Genomic DNA, 15,091 nt, shown 5'->3' with positions numbered 1-15,091 from the left:
TTTAAAATTCATTTTATAATGGTCTTTTGTACAGTCAGCGTCAAATACTTCGTAGCAGTCAAAGTGGCCAAATAGTTCGGTACACCATACTAAATATATGGTGTACCGAACTATTTGGCTACTTTGACTGCTACGAAGTATTTGACGCTAACTGTACTTATTTTTGAATAAAAATTTATAACATCTTTCATTTTTTTTTTCTTTACCAATGGCCAATTATATAAGTAGGTTTTTAATTTATTTACTGACAATGTTTTCCTAACTTATCAATTTATCAGTAAGTACAAACATGAACATAAATATGATAAATATAATGTACATTGTTAAAGGCTCATCCAACCTACAAGCAGTGGGGCGACACTGCTCCTTTCGGCCATTCGGCTCCGTTCGGCTCAGCATTGCTTGCTACGAGCAATTATTAGGGTTCGCACAACTTGACGTCCCTTTGCGTGAACAAGTTAAGGATAATGACTTCAGGTCACAGGTTTAGGCAACCCTAAATAGCCGAAAGGGATAGTGCATACATTAGAATGGGACAGCATGATTCGACCCTGAATCGCTCTCAAACTTCGGTTTTGTAGGAAATGTCATTTATATACGGTACTTATTACTATTATTTATTCTGTGACGGTAGTACTATTATTTTATCTGTGCTACAAGCCCTAAGGCACTAAACAATAAAGTTTGTTTTAGATCACATAATTGACCATACGTTAACGAAGGAAAGGAAAATGCTTTCGTACGAGTCGTACGACTCGTATAATGTTCGCTTGTTTATATCTATGTCTAGGAAAACATTCATTTCCTCTGCAGGTCAAAATTTGTGAGCATTGGATAGTTAGATAAAAAAAAAATTGTCGTTACCTTTTTTGCAAAATGTTCAAAACGGCGGAATTTGGAATAAAGGATTCAGACTTCAGATTTTTATTGTAAAAAAAAAAAAAAATTTGAAAAATACAGATTTTTACACGATTACACGTCAAATAAAAATACAATATACATGATTTAAGATTAAACTTAAGCACTAGTAGGGTATATGGCGCTTAAGATCATTATGAGTTCGCTGTGGTAATAATTCAGCGAAGTATTTTTTATGCTCATCACAAGGTCTACATTTCTACAGCTTACAGAGCCACTAGTAATATTATTATGCTCTGGTAGGAGTGGTAGGTATGGGATACGGATCGATATTTGTGACCTTGATAAGGCGTGTTATGATTATTTATCACTTATTTATACGTATGCGAAATTCGGGGAATTCTACTAAGTATAACAAAGTTATTCGTGCAGTTTGTAATGTTGCTGATACTTAATAACATAAGCTAATACATTCACATAAGGTACACTTTATCATTCACTGCAATGTGCGATGTTCTATAAGAGGCGGTTTGAGGCGCTGTTAAATATTCGCATTTCCATTCATTCAACAGTGTTGCTATCCAAAAAAAAAAAGAGCGCCAATAAAGTACAATGATGGGGCTCGACCAAAACCTTACCGTACCTGTGGTAATTAAAAAAAAAAACAGCTGTCATACGAAATGTCATTGTCAATTGTTTTACCAGCGCGTTATCGTTTATGTCCACAAAAATATCAACAAAGTCGTTTTATAACTAAGAAACCGCATAGTATATCGCTAAATTGATGTTAGATCTTCCGCTATGAGTACAATTGGCATTGTACAAATACATCGGTCGATAAATCGCAGCAGAGGTCAATATTGTGGTATTTGTTTTCGATCTACAATGGAGACCAGATTCGTCAAGCCTGTCCATTTGAAAAACTTATTAAATAAATTGGCAATTCGGTTTAGGGTAAGTCTAATTGTTACATAGATGCAGCTTTTTGTGACCAATTGGGAAAATGGAGGGAAAACATGAAGCTAGAAGTTAGTCCAGTGTTTCGTGTTAATTCTTGAAGGATACATGGTAGGAACATGTTTAGTTCAAAGATTTCGAAAGTAAAGATAGGCCCGTTATATAATTCCGACTGTACGTTCTCGTTTGATGTGCCTCGTTGAAATGCTACAGGGTAATTTCACGAGACTGTAACGTCAGTTACCAATTCTTTCATGTGTTCTTAAATTAACTAAGCAAATTTAAGTTTCCAGATATCTACCTGTAGGGCTACGCCAGACATACAAACACTTAAATTTGCTTAATTAATGTAAGAACACACGAAAGAATTGGTAACTGGCATTACAGTCTCGTGGAATTACCCTACAATGCGATTGGTCGATGAGTTCGCATCACGCGTGTGAGTGGTTGCAACTAGTTGCGTTGGGACTGCACACTTGGCTTGCATTCGTGCACAGCGGTGTCATTGAGTGTCAACTACTCTGGTCTTTTGCCTAAGTTTTATACTGTTTATTTTTTGTAACTTCCTTATTTTTAGAATGCTTCTCTTAGAATCTATATAATCATTAGAACTCAAAGAGCCATGGAGAGAAGCATTGCCATTAATAGTTAATTCATATGAATAAGCAACAAAAAAAAGTTATAACTCCCTAGGCAGTTATAGCTTATTTCATCACACTTGCTCGAAAAAGATCTTACTTCATGTAGGTGTATTGTAGGACAAAGGCCTATTTTGTTCCCGCGGGAGTTGTAGTGAGGAGTAGAGTGTACATCTTTATGTATTTAATAATAATATATAGGCCTCCTCTCATGCGCGAGAGGGCTTTGGCTATAGTCCCCACACTAGCCCAATGCGGATTGGGGACTTCACATACGCCTGTGTGTTATTAACAAATAATAATCTTCTTCCTCAGCTAGTATGCATCCACTGTTGGGCATACGCCTCTCCAGATCTCTAAGCAGCCCGATTTGCTGTTCCTCCAGAGTTGTCATTATTATAGCCTTTATTGCTGGACACTAAACTGCACGTCATTGTTTATTAGTTTTATTATTATTCCCTTTATTTATTTCTGGTCTTAGGCTAGGTCATTTATAATATGAATATAAAAGTAAAATATAAAAACACTTACAAAACAATACAAAATATATATAAACACATTATAAAAAACCTAACCTAGGGTGCCGCCAGCAGCGGGGCAGGGCCCAAGCTGCCGGTGGTCAGGGCCGCAGAGAGAGGAACCGGCGGACTATCCGCGCCGTGTCCAAGATCACCGCCTTCTGCATCTGACCCTTGATCCAACCACCTAGCGAGAGTCTCTCAAGGTGTTGGTCGAGACTCTTCGCTATGAGACCATTCGCTGAAACTTTTATTATTATTATTATTATTTATTAATCAGGCAGGCAGTTGAAACAACTGATAGTTGCCTGTATCTGAGTGATCTTCACTTAATATGTATTCAGTGCTGAGACCACATCTTCTGGTAGTTTGTTCCACGCTTTGACCACTCTGTTGCTGGGTTTTATCAGTTTTTCTTGATTTAGTGTCCAGCGTGTCTTGTGACACATAGGCCTCTTCCAGCTTCTTCGGTTTCTCTGTGTCGTGTGCTATTCTGGGCTATTTTGGGCCATAATTGACATAAATATGTGGGAATAATAATATAAAACCATACCTTGGTTTCAGGGGGCAATCCAAGTATGTTATTTATGCGAAGCCCTAGCACTGTCAGCGGCGCGGTTCTTTAAAACCTTAGAGCTGGCAGCTAGAGTGAGCGACCTGTTCACAAACATGGATTCGGCGCAGTGGCAGGGTGTTCTCCAGTGTGTGATGGCACCTGACAAATATCCTAAGGTAAGATATTACTAGTGTAACAATTCATTATTAGTATAAATAAACCGTTTAAGAGGATCCTCGTTTCGGGACTTTCCTGATGCAGGGCTGTCTATCGCGATCCAGCGTGGCAACGCGGCGACCGTGATGAGCACCTTTGCATCCGGAAGGGCGCGGGACGAGTTGTTTGTAATTTTTAAATATATAAAAAAAAAAAATTGCAAAGTTGACCCCACGCTCTAAAGAGTTGTGGCAAAACCCGAGATCTCGCGAGATATAAGGTAATATTAATAAAATGAACAAAAAAAATACAATGAAATAGGGAACTGTTTTTGATAATGATATATCAGGGACACCCGAAAATGAGATGGGCGGACGATTTGTGGATTCTGAGCGGTTCTTGTCAGAACAGCGAATACTAAAGAACACAATACAACACACACAGAACACACACACACACAGAAAAGACAGACACAACAAAACAACAACATTGAGAGAACGGACAGAAGAGAAAGCTTTAGAGGAGGCCTTTGTCGGAAACCCTGAAAACCTGACTAATGACAACTAAAAACAGTGACAAAGTGACATAAAGGATTAATTACAGGACATAACACACTTATCAAACACCTACACAATATGGTTAAAACAGACAGCCCCATGTGCAGAGCGTGCATGGAAGAAGAAGAAACAACAAAACATATTCTCCTAGACTGCAAACAGGTAGAAGTATACAGGAACAAATACCTAGGGACTCCGTGCACACTAGGAGAGGCAATTAGCAACCTGAAAACTTTGCTAGGCTTCGTGGAGGAGCTGGGGTGGTTAGAGTAGCGCTACCTCGTTTCACGCAAAATAGGCACAATGGTTGTCGATTTGCGGAAAATGCCCAGAAGCACTAACTAACTAACTAGAGGGGTGTTGGTGCCTACACTTATGTATGGTAGCGAAAGTTGGGTATGGCAGAAGAAACATCAGAGTCAAGTGAATGCAGTGGAAATGAGAGCGTTGAGAAGTGTGTGTGGTGTAAAATTACAAGATAGAATTAGGAACAGTGTGATAAGGGAAAAGTGTGGACTGAACGAAGATGTAGTGTCAAAAATTGAGAAAGGTATGTTGAGATGGTTTGGACACGTGGAAAGAATGAGTGAAAGAAGGTTAACAAAGAGAGTGTATAAGGGAGAAGTAGAAGAGGGAGCTGGAAGGGGTAGACCTCGGCGGAGTTTCTCTGATCAAATCGGGGATATCCTGAAGAAAGGCCAGGTCAAGAGCACCCTAAACCGACGAGCGTGTATGAGGAATTTCATGAAAGTGAAGGAAGCGAAAGAGGTATGCCAGGATCGTAGCGTGGAAATCCGTGGTCTCTGCCTACCCCTTCGGGTAATAGGCGTGATTATATGTATGTATGTACATAGCAGGAAATTATGTTAATTGAATTAATTAATTTGCAACTTACGTCTTTTTAGGTGTTAAATGATGAAAGCATCTCTCGGCGAGCCCTCGATCTGGACGCGGCACTGCGGGCGATGCCGCGCTATGAGCTGCGCCGGACCGACACGCTGGTGGTGCCCTCACCGCCGCAACGGTCAGTTATAGAAATAAAATATGTTTTTTTTTTATACTACACGGCCTGCCTGATGTTAAGCAGTCTCCGTAGCCTATGTACACCTGCAACTCCAGAGGAGTTACATGCGCGTTGCCGACCCTAACCCCACCCCCCTCGTTGAGCTCTGGCAATCTTACTCACCGGCAGGAACACAACACTATGAGTAGGGTCAAGTGTTATTTGGCTGCGGTTTTCTGTAAGGTGGAGGTACTTCCCCAGTTGGGCTCTGCTCTAGATCTGGAATGACATCTGCTGTGCTGTGCCCTACCACACAAGGCGAGATGACATTCACATTGCCCATACCTCTCTTTTGGACGTAGTTTAAGGACATACCCGGGTCCGGGTTATATGACAGTTTTGAATGATTCACGTTTGTCCCTACACTTAAATCGACCGGGATATAAACCGTAATTAACTTTTATATTCTTTTTGAACTCCCGATATCTCGACGCAGTTACACGCATCTTGTTCACGGGTAACTGGAGATAGCGAGTGGGTGTCAAAGTTGTGTAGACCGCGCTCGGTCTACCCTCATTCGTGCGTTATAAAAGGTAATCACGGTTTACATCCCGGTCGATTTAAGTGTATGTTTATATGGCTCTAAAATACTTAAATAAAATAAAAATGCATTTTCGCGTTCTGAATGAAACAAAAAACCGGCACGGAGCATGTCGGGCTATGCTCACTAAAGGCCCTGTAGGGTTTTGTAGTTGCCCATCGGACATAATAGATCCTTATTACATATTTAACCTTACTTTCATGTTTTTTTTGGGCTTGTGCACAAATCACGCGAGGTTCGCTAGGGGGGGGGGGGGGTCACGAAAAACGTAGCCGAAAAAACCTTACGTGATTTGTGCATAAGCCCTTTTATTTCATTTTTTTTTTTTGTGTATTATTATTTTTCTCAGACCGTGGGGACCTTATACATCTCCAAACTTAATGTATTAACCGTGGAGACTATACGTCTCTGTCATATTGTATAATATACTTGACTTGGTACATACTAGTTATGTACAGAATGTAGCATTAGTTTATGAGACTGCTAGTTTAACAGTCCAGACGCGGTTTATTTATTTAGTATAAATTTTATTTACTTTTACACTTTACTTAGTACTCTGACATTGGGGACCTTTTACATCTCCAGATTTAATTTGTTTTTAACCATAGAGACTATACATCTCTATTGTATTGTAGTAATTATTTATTTTAAGATTATTATAATGTAATGTTTACCCAGGTATTGGCTGTTGTATTTATAAATGTTGTTATGTATTTTTCATGTCACTATATGATTTCATGTTACTATAAATGTTGTATTGACTTGTAAAAGAGCCCATGAGGCCAACTTGCAGAATAAATTTTTGAATTTTGAATTTGAATTTTGAATTTTATTAATCCTTACATCCTAAATATTAACAGTGGCAACAACATTTTATAAGCTAATATATTTGCGTCCTATTTAATTGTAATCGCGCCACCAATTATAGGATTTATAGGTGAACTGAACACAGCATGCATTACTAGTAAGCTACTTACTCTAAACAATAATGATAATTAACGTAATTGGACTTACGGTCAAGAGTAAAAAAACAGTAGTTCCTACGACTGTAAAACCCTTAATAATCTGTCGGGTTTAACCGTCGGCCGCTGCTGGAAAACATCGCGAGCGCGGACTTCTGGCCGAAAGGTGTGATATTTCGGCGGTTTCTGAATCTGAATCTGCCGAATCCCGCACCAGAATAGGTGGCGCAACCGAAAACTGCGTCTTCAAAATTATATTTATATTTTAAGATTTTTATTATTGTATGTATGTTATTCTGTAAGCTATGTATATATGGGCCATAGTTGCCTGAAAATAAATTATATTTAATTTAATTTAATCTTGGGCTGGTGAAACATGTTACATGATTTTGGGTCAAATTTAGTTTATTTGCCATATAACTTTTTTTCGCGTTTTCTGCACACGACACGTTGTTTCTTTTTAGATTTTGACGAAACAAACATTAAAACGAATAAATTAAGTTTTTTTTTTTTTTGCAGATAAAATTACGAGTTTCCTTTAAAACTTTAATGTAATTATCGTTTGTCCTTTTCCATCATACCAATAAGTCGAAAGGGGACAAACGATGATTAGCGGCATCGTAACTTTAGTACACGTTTATGAATAGGGGGGTTAGTGACTAACGCCTTTTTGGCGGCGACGCGGCGGCGAATGGTGCGCAGGGTCAGAGCCAGCACCAACAGTATTCTGAAAATCATCTCGAGCAGACTGGATTGTCCGTACATGAATCGGTGCTGTGCAGTCTTAAGTGGAGGCGATCAGTCAATTAAGTTTACTATTTAATTTAATTTGATTTAATTCACTTGTTTATTATAAACCTACAAGGTAGTAGTGAGTAAATCAAAGAAATATGTAACTAACAATACGTGGATCATAGTTATCTGATTAAAGAACTTTATCTTATACCTTTAAACGAGCAATTCTTGTATATATATAAATATATTTCTGTGATCTCAAAAACGGCTCTAACGATTTCGCTGAAATTTGGTATATGGGGTTTTTTGGGGGTATACAATCGATCTAGATTAGTCTTATGTTTGGGAAAACGCGTGTTTTCGAGTTTTCATGCGTTTTTCTTTCGACGCAGAATATGGTCGCTAATTTCGTGTTGCCGGCCACTGTCCGTCTGGCCCAGCGGGTTAAGACGCGGACTGCTAGAAACGAGTGTTACGGGTTCGAATCTCGCCCGGTGACTAACTTTTGTTTTTTTTTTTATATATATGTTCAAGTTTATATATATATATATATATATTAATTTTTATTGTTTTGGACAAGTTTAATTTAGTAAGAAAATGTAGTTAAGATTATCACCTATACACCATCATATTACAATAAATAGTTATAACCGAGCAACGCTCGGTCGCCCAGGTACTTATTATTATATTATACTAAAAAAAAATGTCATGGTGATAAATCCGAAGCTCCGAAGGGTGCGCGACAGCCGCCACAGTCTCCTGGCCGTCGTGGCAGGGAGATGGGACAGTGAATTAATTAGGCACTGGACCTCCCAACATCTTAGTTTAGGTACTAACATAGTAATTTAAGTATATTTGTAACTAACAAAATATGGATTGTGTCGTCCGAAATAAATGATTTTAATTTTATTTTTCTTTTTTTATAAATACATACTAGTTATGTACAGAATGTAGCATTAGTTTATGAGACTGACGCGGTTTATTTATTTAGTATAAATTTTATTTTGACACTTGGAGAGACTTTACACCTCCAAATTTAATTAGTATTAGTACTCTGACATTGGGGACCTTTTACATCTCCAGATGTAATGTGTTTTTAACCATAGAGACCATAGAGAAGCGGTGGTGGCCGAGTGGATATGACGTCCGACTTTCAATCCGGAGGTCGCGGGTTCAAATCCTGGCTCGTACCAATGAGTTTTTCGGAACTTATGTACGAAATATCATTTGATATTTACCACTAGCTTTCCGGTGAAGGAAAACATCGTGAGGAAACCTGCATGCATCTGCGAAGAAATTCAAAGGTGTATGTGAAGTCCCCAATCCGCATTGGGCTAGCGTGGGGACTATAGCCCGAGCCCTCTCACGCATCAGAGGAGGCCTGTGCCCAGCAGTGGGACGTATATAGGCTGAATTATTATATTATTATATTATATTATTATTATAAATACATCAGAACACACAATATGGTGTATTCACTATTACAAAATATTTAAGTGCTGTACTTTTTCATCAATATTAATAAAAAAAGATTATATTTATTTACAGACAAGACATGGTGGTAGTAATGCAACACGGCAACCCACCCATATCTACATCGATGCCTACTCTGGCGCCCATAGTAATGGCGCCCGCAATGGCGCCCACGTTGGCCCCGATGGCGACCACGTTGACCCATATGGCGCCCAAGTTGGCCCCGATGGCGACCACGTTGGCCCCGATGGCGACCACGTTGGCCCCGATGGCGACCACGTTGGCCCCGATGGCAACCACGTTGGCCCAGGTGGCGCCCAATTTGACCTCGATGGCGCCCGCGTTGGCCCCCATGTTGAACGCTAAATCAAAGGTCTCAATAGACCCAGTGTTGCAGCATGTACGGGTGGTCAATAAGGAGACTAAGCAGATTGTTTTACATCCTATGGTGAGTTTTAGATTGTACTTACAGCGCCATCTACATACTTCAGACGAATTTGCAAATAATAATACTTTACAGTACGTGAATCATAATTTTTCTAATTTATTTTTACAAGATTTTATTTAACTTGCCCTGTTAGTGTGGGTCAAATGTTGGAAGCTAAATTTGACCCACTTCCCGATTTCCGATCGAGTTTATATTTTGCATACATATGCAAATCGGATGACAATGCAATATTATAACATGGAGCTGATCTGATGATGGAGATAGGAGGTGGCCATGAGAACTCCGTGATAAAACAACGCAAACTAAATGTATTTGGGGTTGTTAGAATTGTCTCGATGTGTTTTAGTTGCTTGTGGAAAGAAAAGTATTGATCCCAATCCGCATTGGGCCAGCGTGAGGACTAGCCCAAGCCCTCTCGCGCATGAGAGGAGACCTGTGCCCAGCAGTGGGACGTATATAGGCTGAATTATTATTATATACAGGCAAAGAAAATCGATTGTAATAGAGAGGTAAAGTGTAAGCAAAGAAAATATGAAATAGAGGTGGATTGTCGAAAGATAATTTTGTAGCTACAGTAAATTTACTGCCATCTATCGACACATGATTAAAACTTTTATAACGCCATTTGATTTTGATCCTTATTCTTTCACTGATATGTAATTTGTTAAATATCCAAAAGTGTCGCCATTTTACCGGGCATTACCCAAAATTGTGGCGCCATCGCTCGAAACGATTCCCCATACCTTTTGCTTTTGATCTATTAGATGGCGCCACTTTTTGATATTTAACAAATTTAACACATTTCAGTGAATGAGTAAGGATCAAAGTCAAATGGCGTTCTAAAAGTTTTAATCATGTGTCGATAGATGACAGTAAATTTACTGTGACTACAAAGTTTTATTGACAATCCACCCCTATTTCAAATTATCTTTGGTGTAAGAAAAAAACGTACCCCGTAGTTTGACATCCAAAACAGATGGCGCTGTACTGCGCCATATGTTTTGCGGTCACTAAATTGTCAAACGTCAATGGATTTATATGTACAGCGCCATCTCGTTTACCTGTCAAATTCCAAGCACGAAATTGTCTTAGAGTTTACTATGGAAGGTGGAGGTAAGGAATGAAACCTCCAAGTACCAAAAAGTGTCATCAAAAAACCTTAAATAGTGGCGCTACAATATCTAGAATACTTGAAAAAAAAAACAAATCATAGACAGCGCACTTCACTCCGTCAATAACGCCTAGGTTTTTAGCTACTCTAGCGCTACTCTGGAGAGATTTGGAACTATTATTTATAGCTGACAGCTGGACAGTTACGCATCATACTCAATGATGTATTTTTCTATACAGGTCCACGGCTTAGATGGCAATGTGTATGTACCCTCACTTCAACTCCAAATACTGGACAATGGCATACTGAGGAGCGCTCCAAACATTGAAAATGTAACCCCAAAATTAACCACTGTCAATGTGACCCCAACATTAGCCACTGACAATGTAACCCCTGACAATGCGACATTGGAAGACCCCCTAAAAATACAAGAAGTCGTGTCGCCACCACAATTAACCCCAGCTGGGAAAAATTACTCAAAACTGCGAGAAACTTTGCAAAAAAAAGACAACAAAACATCTAAAAAAAAAGAAAATAATGAATATTACAACTTTTTGGTATCACAAATGGAGGAGAGAAAACAGAAATCGGAAGTTGAAATAATCAAAATGAACGATTTAAATATCGTCCTTAACGTCGATGAGGGAGAGAGTAAAAAGAAACGCAAGCGTAGCGGGGGTTCTACGGAGAAAACTTTAAGTGAGGTAGAGTTATTATTAAGTGAGAATGCTCAAGGCGGGTGTGAGATTAAATATGAGATAATAGATGATGATGATGACGTTGAGAAGGATAAAGTAGAGCCTTTGAGTAGGCCGGTATTAAAGACTGATAGGACGGTGGATTGGGAGGATAAGATACCTATGGATGTGATATCTTTTATGGTAAGTATTTACACCTTCCTATCCCTTTATCTCTTTAGAACTATACTTACAGTATATATAATATGCATATGGTATATATTTATACATATAAGTACATTGACTAGCGCTGCACTGGTCGTTTATTAGTGTAGGTTTTAAGGTTCTGACGGAAGATCAGCGCTGTGGTCTCCGCAGCATTTATGCTGAGTCAGCGCCTATTCTTTACCACAACACATGACCCTCTACTAATATCTCTACTAATCTAAAAATAAGACACGTAATACATTGTTATTGATATTAGTGTCAAATTGTATGTTACTTTTTCTTTGTCTCTTGTCAATTTTCTTTTTCTCTTGTTATTTGTTTGTGTCACAAAGCATGTAAGTTATGGTTGAATAAAGATTTTATCTATCTATCTATCTATCTACTTGACGCTGCGAATGATGATCCGTATCGCTTTTGGATAGACATAATAAAAAAAACCTAATAGAAGAAATAAGTTTTTACAGGATATTTCTTAATAAAAAAAAAAAACATACATTACATTATTCAATAAAAAAAAATGTGTTAAACTACCAAAATAACTCCAACTGGCGGCTTCCTCGCACAACGTATCAGTATTGCGATACAACGAGGAAATGCCGCCAGCATCCTTGGTACAATGCCTCAAGGGCCTATTTTAGATATAAGCTAAATTCAAAATTCAAAAATTTATTCTGCAAGTAGGCCTCAAGGGCTCTTTTACAAGTCAATACAACATTTATAATAACATCATATAGTGACATGAAAAATACATAACAACATTTATAAATACAACAGCCAATACCTGGGCAAACATTACATTATTATAATCTTAAAATAAATAATTAATACAATACAATAGAGATGTATAGTCTATATGGTTAAAAACACATTAAATCTGGAGATGTAAAAGGTCCCCAATGTCAGAGTACTAATACTAATAAAATTTGGAGGTGTAAAGTCTCTCCAAGTGTCAAAATAAAATTTATACTAAATAAATAAACCGCGTCTGGACTGTTAAACTAGCAGTCTCATAAACTAATGCTACATTCTGTACATAGCTAGTTATAGTAATCATCTGTATATATCCATTATGGACCTTAACCCGCAACCTCCGCAATCTGTGCGTTGTTCTTAACCGATTGAGCTACGGAAACCTACCAGAACCTCGCAAATCTTTCCATTCCTTCCCTTATGACGACCGGTTTGGCCTAGTGGGTAGTGACCCTGCCTACGAAGCTGATGGTCCCGGGTTCAAATCCTGGTAAGGGCATTAATTCGTGTGATGAGCATGGATATTTGTTTCTGAGTCATGGATGTTTTCTATGTATTTACAAGTACGTTTTCTTAAAATTTATTTGGTTTAAAATTGTTTTTTGTAGAATTCCCATTCTGATATATAACTCCCCGTTCCATAAATAACGATAATTTTACCTAAATTGATTATTGAAAATAGGTCAAGAAATACTATAAAATATTGTACATAGTTATAATTTTTAAATACACGTGTAATTTACTTTCCTCGTATTCGAAATGAAATTAGAGTGTTCAACTCGGGTGAAAGGCACCATTTCAGTCTCGGCCTATCGGCGCTCTCACGGCGTTCGGGCGCCAAACTACCTAAACTAAAATGAATGCCTTTCATCCCTTGGTTAACAATCTACTATTTCCAATAAAGTAACTAGACGGGTTCATTTGTACTATATTGGCTGGAATATAATTATTAATACAGGGTGGACAAATAAGAATGATACACTTTGTTTTTAAATTTTAATTACATTAAGTGGAAATTTTACTAAATATTTTTTCATAAATATATTATTCAGGGTTGGCAATTGTATACGGAAGACAATTTCTGCCAAATGTATACCACTAGCAGCAAGCAATTTTATCTCAAATGTTTCTGTTGTTTAAAACACGTTGTTTGCTCGATTAATTTTGAAAAAAAGTGACAGTGATTGGCACCCAAATTCTCCAAATTTTGTAGCTCTTGACTTATTTCTGTGGGGCTATCTAAAATTACGTGTCTATGCTAACGAGCTGATGAAATTTAAACAGTTAAAACCGACTATTCGACACAAATGTACTAAGATAATGCCAAAAATGTGCGATTAGATGCTGAACATTGGGATGATAAGGGCTTACATTTGCCTGCTGTTAGAGGTGGACATATGTCAGACATTATGTTTCGCATGAATTTGCCAACCCTGAAGAATATATTTTTAAAACAATACCTAATAATTTTTGAACTTAATACAGTTAAAATTTAAAAACAAAATGTATACTTCTTATTTGGCCACCCTGTATAATAAATGCCTTTACATTAAAGACGGATCGGAGTTCAGATATATTTGAGCAACTGGCTAGCTCAGATATATCCGATGGTATCTAACTAATATATTTTGGCCTTAGAATGTACATTATTTGGAATTTTCAGGATGCGACAGACCCGAACCCCGAGGAGCGAATAATGCAGCCGCCCCCCATGGGGATCATATCGGACGTCCGTTCCGTACCCAACGATTTTACCGAACCCATAGAGTGCATCGACCTCTGTTGACGTGAATACACGTCCGCTTTAACCACAGACAATAATAGGACGCCACAGACCCGAATCCCGAGGAGCAAATAATGCACCCGCCCCCCATGGGGGTCATATCGGATTCGCTCCGTACCAAACAATTGGGTACTTGACACATGTTGAATATTATAACAAAATTTAGTTAAATGGATAGAAAATGAGCCATCCATTATAAAAAGATATTGAGATTATAAAAATACAAGGCCCCGAAGTCTCAAAAAAAAAAAAATTTTTTTTGTCTTTCAAAAATAGAAAAGAAAATGGTACCATTCGATTCCTTACATTTTATTGAAAAATAAATTGTACGACAACTATACACATAAACGCAATATTTCAGGGTCAAAATGGCAATTTCCTTGATCTTCCATACATTTAGGACAGACTTATATGATGTGACGTCACATCACCTTACCATTTTGTTAGAGGCGTTTCAATCGTCGAGTGCGAGCGTCAGACTTTAACTCTCATTTCTGACCTTTGTGTTGCTTAAATGCCATGAGTCCTATATAGACATTTGATCTTCAGGAAAATCAGGATCGTTTGACATTATTTACAAAAAACAGTCAAGTAGCTAATTTTACCGAACCCATCGAGTATATCGACTTCTGTTGACGTGAATACACGTCCACTTTAACCACAGAGTACAACAGGACGAACCCCGAGGACTCCCGGCTGATACTATGTCAGACGATAGTATATATAGATGCTACTGTGAATTAAAAAAACAGTCAGCCAGTTGTATCGCGGTGGAAAGACCGTCAGCTGGTCACATGAACACAAACCCTCCATACAAATAACCAAATAAATTTTTCTTCTACATTTTCTTTACTCGCACGATACCGAGCATCACTATTTTTGTTACACCTTTTATAACTATCGAATCGTGGCTATCTGATATGATAACAGAGTAAGGAAATCGTTGAAAAAGTTTTCACCACACCAGCTGGTAAAGGGTCTCTTGGTTGTTCCAAAACTGACGAGAAAGTTGCACTTTACCCACATGTGGGGCAAAATAATCTGATGCAAAATTTGAGTTGGCTAGTATAATTGACTTTT

The 15,091-nt window shown here is 38.1% G+C and overlaps 1 protein-coding gene across 1 annotated transcript; it reads left to right on the top strand.

The window, feature by feature from the left end:
* Positions 1-1,543: 1,543 nt before the first annotated feature.
* LOC133532744 (uncharacterized) lies at positions 1,544-14,683 on the top strand. The gene is made up of 6 exons (XM_061871533.1): positions 1,544-1,812; positions 3,536-3,703; positions 5,146-5,264; positions 9,090-9,462; positions 10,813-11,454; positions 13,892-14,683. The coding sequence occupies exons 1-6, from the start codon at positions 1,660-1,662 to the stop codon at positions 14,012-14,014; spliced, it is 1,578 nt and encodes a 525-aa protein (XP_061727517.1). The 5' UTR covers positions 1,544-1,659; the 3' UTR covers positions 14,015-14,683.
* Positions 14,684-15,091: the final 408 nt, after the last annotated feature.

The sequence above is a fragment of the Cydia pomonella genome, chromosome 27 (assembly GCF_033807575.1).
Source record: "Cydia pomonella isolate Wapato2018A chromosome 27, ilCydPomo1, whole genome shotgun sequence".
Classification (NCBI taxonomy): domain Eukaryota; kingdom Metazoa; phylum Arthropoda; class Insecta; order Lepidoptera; family Tortricidae; genus Cydia; species Cydia pomonella.
Note: the sequence above shows the minus strand (reverse complement) of the source record. Positions and strands in the feature narration are given on the sequence as shown.

What these genes read in the sequence shown, in the direction of transcription:
- LOC133532744 (XM_061871533.1), top strand. Translation starts at nt 1,660, where the DNA reads ATGAGTACAATTGGCATTGTACAAATACATCGGTCGATAAATCGCAGC. An exon ending in AATTGGCAATTCGGTTTAGG is followed by an intron (nt 1,813 to 3,535) that starts GTAAGTCTAATT and finishes CCTTGGTTTCAG; the next exon opens with GGGGCAATCCAAGTATGTTA. An exon ending in GTGCCCTCACCGCCGCAACG is followed by an intron (nt 5,265 to 9,089) that starts GTCAGTTATAGA and finishes ATTTATTTACAG; the next exon opens with ACAAGACATGGTGGTAGTAA.